General features: G+C 39.4%; 1 protein-coding gene across 2 annotated transcripts; it reads left to right on the forward strand.

The window, feature by feature from the left end:
- Nucleotides 1–3,503: 3,503 nt before the first annotated feature.
- dnajc24 (DnaJ (Hsp40) homolog, subfamily C, member 24) lies at nt 3,504–5,895 on the forward strand. Of its 2 annotated transcripts, XM_058645774.1 has the most exons (5): nt 3,504–3,582; nt 3,693–3,896; nt 4,506–4,641; nt 4,933–5,001; nt 5,303–5,895. In XM_058645774.1, exons 2-5 carry the CDS (start codon nt 3,795–3,797, stop codon nt 5,512–5,514), a joined length of 519 nt encoding a protein of 172 aa, XP_058501757.1. In that variant the 5' UTR covers nt 3,504–3,582; nt 3,693–3,794; the 3' UTR covers nt 5,515–5,895. The 2 variants fall into 2 exon arrangements, with proteins under 2 accessions (XP_058501757.1, XP_058501756.1); XM_058645773.1 differs by having other exon boundaries at nt 3,525–3,896.
- The last annotated feature ends 203 nt before the right edge of the window (nt 5,896–6,098 follow it).

Here is a 6,098-nt window from a genome sequence, read left to right on the forward strand (position 1 = left end):
TTCCCCATTTTCTGTGTGTGTGTGTGTGTGTGTGGAGTCAGACTGCAGGCTGCAGAGAAAGAATCGGATGTTTGGGTCAGTGGTTCTGTCTGACTGACATGTTGTAGCTGCCTGTATTATGCTGCTTGTTTTTCATGTTTTTTTATTGTCTTGTAATTAACAACAGCTCGATGTGTGATGATGATCACAAGCAGGGCCTCTGTGTGTGTGTGCGTGTGTGTGTGTGTGTGTTGACACTATCACATTATGGGGACTTGTCTTCCTTATGGGGACAACAAGCACCGCAATGATCATATTTTAAGGTGAAGACATTTTTTATGGCTAGGATGAGGTTAGGGTTAGATTAATGTAGGATTATGGTGACAGTGAGTCTACCAGGAAGTAATGCAAGTCAATGTCATGTCCCCTGAAATCATGGAAACCAGACTATGTGTGTGTGTGCGCGCACATGTATGTTGTCTCTTCCTGGTTGTTCTTTTCTGTCTTTAATGAGGCAGAGATTGCTGTTATTATCGTCTGTGTTGTTTCTTCAGCTCACACGTTTCTAATGAACAGCTGCTCTGTCTGAATGTGCTAGCCAGAGCGCGCGCACACACACACACATACACGTGTCGCACAATACAAGTTTGAAAAGGCTTTGTGTTGCCCCCCTGAGCACTGCTGAGATTCTTTTTGGACTATTACTTTATTATTACATTGTAGTTACGACAAAAACACATTCCGCATATGTGTGCACGCCACACAGTTCTTTTGATCTTTGAAAGTTACACATTTATTCAATCTAATTATTCATCATTTTAAGTGTCGGGGATTAAGGCGACAACTCAACGTCGTTGCTACCTGTGCACCCTCGAAGCAAACTTCATGCATCTCAGTTTAACTGTTTATCTCGCCTCCAAAACTCTTTCACACCAACACAACACATCATGTCTCAAAATCACCTCATTCATCCACAACACTGACAACACACATAAGATAAATATCAGTCTTTTATTATAAAATACAATATTTGTATTTGATTTGTCTTAAAACATGTTTTTCTTTGGATGTAATAGACTGTTGTATATTATTTGTAATAAACATAGTGATTTTCAGTTTACTGTACAAAAATAACTTACAAAATGAAAGGGTAGAATGGCAAGAAACTAAAAAAAACAACCATCTATAACATCTTTTTTATATGCACACTTATATGCACACTGCACTCAGATGTGTTTGGAATTATTATTATTATTTCATTATATTGTCAAACTTTTCATTAAATAATCATATTTCAATGTGGCTGCAGCAGAAATTATACTTTTGTGTGTTCGCATATGAAAAATGTGCTGTATAAAATCAAAGTGAATTTCATTTCTGAGGTAATAACCAGTAACCAACAGAACATGCAACATGCAGCCAGTTAACCCTTAGTGGGAATAATACACAACTCCTTACATGGGCGTACTGGGTGTGTGTGTGTGTTTATTTTATATATGTTTATATTACAAAATGCATTTTTCCATCTTTTTATGTGTTGCTGAGTCAAAGCTATGAGTAATTTTATATTGTATATTTAAAAAAAAAAACAAATAAAAAAATGTTCCTTCAAATTTCAGCAGAAGTCACAAAATAGCCATTTTTATATTTTATTTTTGTTCATAAAAACGAGCCAAACAAACTTTGAAGTGTGACATATTTCCAAATTTCACAAATTCAATCCGATTTTAAAAATTTTGAGTACTCAGTTGTGTCTATATAGTTGGTGAAGATTTAAAAAAAAAAAAAAAAAAAAAAGCTGAAAAAAAGGATACAAGACACTCTTTATAAATGCCTCTGTATATATGTTTTAACATAGCAATGGGGAAAAAAGCAGCCTAATTGCTGCGTTCTAAGTGAGTTTACACAGGCCCAATGTATCAATGGCTGCTAGTGTGGACACACGTGAAGACAGACTTATAGCCACTTAACAATAAGCTCACTTACTTAGATCCATGCCCACCAAAGTCTACAACATCTTCAGAACATGTTCTCTGCTTTAGTTTTGGTCTTTTTCAAATGGAAACAAAAGTTTGTAAACCTCTCACGCTCCTGCACCAAAGTCCAAAGAGGAATTCTGCATCTATTGTTGCATCATTTGTGTCATTTTGAAGTCACAAAACAATATATTTGGACTTCCTGATGGAGGCAGCAGCTTCTCCGTGCCATGATGCAAAATCACAGACTTCTCCATGTACTCAGGTGAGGGGAATGATCGGTTTAATGGCAAGACAAAGAGAATACTTCATACAACCTTGCTTAAAACTTAAACTCCTAATAGTCAAATATTAAAAGCATCTTAACACATTTTTATCATTGATACAAAAGTCTGGAATACTTTGTTCGATACAGGAAGGAAGGAGTGCGACACATCGCTTAATAAACCATCTTCTAATATAAATTCACCAATATCTACAGTCTGTAAATGAGCAAAGAACTAGATCAACACCTCTGACACAGTGTCAGTAAAAACCCTCACCAAGACGGGGTTTATATCATGTGCTGAAATTCATCAGATGATACAACTGTATAAAAGTGGCAACTTCACCCCTCCATTGTGACAGTGAATATTTTGTCACTTGACTAATTGAGCCTTAATTCACCCAAAATGAAGAAATAATTAACTGCACAACAATGTCATTCACCCAGGGTCTTTCTTCCACTCTCCCCTTCTTCTTCTTCTAGGGTCTCGTTAAAGAGCTGTGAGTGAGTGAGTGACAGACAGGAAGTCAGATCATAAAGGTGTCAATGTTTCACCTCAGGTCTTGTGTTCCCATTTCAATTAACAGATTGCTCCCGATCTGTATTGTCGGACCGATATCCCAGCGTGTGGTCCTGCACTGCTCTTTCCTGGCTGCCTGGTGGTTTTGGCAGTACATTTCAACACTATAGTCAAATCTTTAAAAGGTAATATCAAGGCCAAGATCATTGTGATAATGTATTTAGTTTTCCATCAAGTTATTTTTCAGTCTGGATTGAATATCCATGGCATATCGGTGGCACAGTTGTGTTTTTGCCATGGTTTGGTGTTGGACCACTTTGATACATGTGAACCTTTAATTTCTTAGATATGTTTATGTACATCAACAGTGTCCAGTCACAAAATATTTAAGCATATTTAGTTTATAGTCTGGTCAGGGCTGCAAAGAGCCACTATTTCAATAATGTTTCTGATTCATATACATTTTGTCTAGTCTAGTCTAGTCTACATAAAGAGGTTAAAAATAGCGTTATCAGTAAACTCTTAATTCTTTGTTTTCATTTATTGTAATTGGTCGAAGGCTAAATGACTCTCCTTTCATACAAAAAACAACAGTCCAGTTTGTTTTGTTTATTTTTACCGAGTAAAAGCACATTTTCACAAGGAATAGTGATTAGGAGAGTAGATTATTTTTTTTGATTTCGTTATTTGGTTAGTTACTTTAGTTAGTAGATAGATTAACTAGGAAGTCTCCATCGGCGGAACCATGATTTTACAGGCGGAACCAAGCAAGAAACACCGTTTGTTTTCAAGGGGACCGATAACATCGACGTACACTATGTCTGCCGCGTTACAGCTGTTTAGTAAGTCAAGTTCAGTTTAATGTAGAACGAACTGCCTTGTACGTCTCTATTTCTCCGTACATTAATAACGCTATCTCCTAATTCATTCATGTTTAATCGTACGTTCACAGCTCCTCTCTGTTCACTCGCGGTTTGTTCAACGTACAACATGAGCGCCCAGTGAACAGTTGTTAATCTTATCCAACTGCCGCAAAACTCACGTAAAAGCAGACATGTGTGAAGCAGAGAAGAAGGACCTGTATGTTGTTCTGGGAGCCACTTCCTCAGACTCAGTGCAGCAGCTCAGACGCAGATACCAGCAGCTGGCCCTGCAGGTAAACACACCACACTACCACCACCAAACACTCACCAGATAACAGGTCCTTCCATTTCCCCTGCCGTAAACCGGTGTGTGCCAGACTGATTGTGTGGTGTTTATATCTAGTTGTCTGTATTTCATAATAATTTACGTATTTATTTTTGATAATGTTCAAATTTGCTCAATGTACTTTACTGCAGATGCTTTTAAAAAAGTAGTTGGTATTAACTAACTCACTGGTTTTTATAAATTTAATATGATGTACTGTTTCAGTTTCAGAAAACTTTATTTATCCTGTAATGGGCGGTTTGGTTTAACGGTTCCCAGAGTTTGAGGAACGGTTTGTTTTCCTCAGGGGTGCGTGGTATTGTCAGCCTGAGGGCATTAAAGCTAATTCACTGGAAAGAACATGGTTAGGTTAGTTAATGATACTTTTTGCTTTCCGTACTGCCTGAGTGGTCTCAGGTTCCTGAGTGAACTCAGGTCCTTCAACTGGACTCCAATTTTAGAGCAGACCTTGACGATGCACATACATAAAATTATTGTAGAAACACTAAAAGAGTTCTGTTCAGATTAACATTGTGACAATGCTCGTCGAAACTTGCATTTGTGTGTTTGTGCTCAGTACCATCCAGACCGTCTCAGGGGAGAGTGTTCTTTAGAAGCAGAGTCTGGTGTGAAGAAGTTCCTGGAAATTGATGCAGCCTGGAAGATCCTGAGCGACCAGGAGAGCAGGAGACAGTACGACCTGCAGAGGAGAGGTAGAACAAAACCTTTCACCTTTCTTCCGTCTTACCCCCTTCATCATGTTGTATGTCTGTGATCATGCCACTACAAGTTATTATGCCCAGTGCAACACATGTCGACAACTGGTCGTGGTGCCAGAGAGTGGCGGGAGAGAAACAGGGCCTACCCCAAAAACTAAAAACCAAAAATATAAATGTGATACCAGGTGCTGATGGTTCTGCACCTTGTATCGTTAACATGTTGATAGTATATGTTATAATTGCATCATACTACTGCTGTAATAATGTCTTTTTATGTTTTTTCAGCACAGGAACTCAAACAGGATTGGCCTGTAGATTCTATGGTGAATCTGGAGGACATGATCTGGGACCAGGGTAACCTCTCGCACACACACACACACACACACACACAAAGCCCATAACTGTATTTGAACTGTGTTTGAAGATAAATGATATGCACACAACACATCTGAGAAAACAAAAGGATGGAATTGTAACTATTTCCATCTTTGACAAAAGCGAGATATTAGTATGTATAAGTGGGTTTTTTGACCAAATGAAACAGCGGTCAGCATTTACTGTCACACTGTATCAGTGTTAGCTTCAGTATATAGAGCTTTTTTACTCAGATTTTTGTGGCCATAATACTTACTAATTGTGTTTTTTTCTTTCTTAGATGACTGTGTGTACACATACTGCTGTCGCTGTGGAGGAGGATTCAGTGTCTCCGAGGAGGAGGTGGAGGAGGAGACGCAGAGGAGGCAGCAGGACGGTGAAGAGGATGGAGCAGTGGAAGGACAGCATGGAGGAGTGGTTGTGTGCTGCGACACATGTTCCCTCAGTGTGTACGTCACATGGTCGACGCATAGAAAGACTCCAAGGTTATAACGCGCTACATAACGACACCAACATTTCCTCTCTTAGAAGTGGACAGTAATCATGTGTCCACACCATCCACAAAGATGATCACAGGAAGATTTGTGTTTACAGGAACATGAGTAACACAGTGTCAAATGCCGGCGCAAACTATGTTTATAGTCAAAGGCGACAGCCAGGATCAAGTAGAAGACACATACTTGCAGAAGAGGCGGTCCAGTGTCCCAGATCACTGTTGCTCTCGCTCGCTCAGGGTGGACACATTCAGCTACAGTGATGTAACATCAGGATGTTGACAGGCTGTCAATGACGGGAGCTTTTGTGAGATCGTACCCCGTGGATATTTATCCTAGGAGTGTGAGAAGTAAAGTTTTAATAAAACAAATTACAATATGAATGGGAAAGTTTCATTCATTCATCTTCTACCACTTTAGCCTCCACATGAGGGTCGCGGGAGGCGCTGGTGCCAACGCCAGATAACATAGGGCGAAAGGTGGGGTACACTCACACCTATGGTCTTTAGATTGTCCAATTGGCCTTATCCTCAAATCTGCATGTGTTGGACTGTGGGAGGAAACCGGAGAACCCGGGGAACA

The sequence above is a fragment of the Solea solea genome, chromosome 12 (genome assembly GCF_958295425.1).
Source record: "Solea solea chromosome 12, fSolSol10.1, whole genome shotgun sequence".
In the NCBI taxonomy this organism is placed as follows: Eukaryota; Metazoa; Chordata; class Actinopteri; order Pleuronectiformes; family Soleidae; genus Solea; species Solea solea.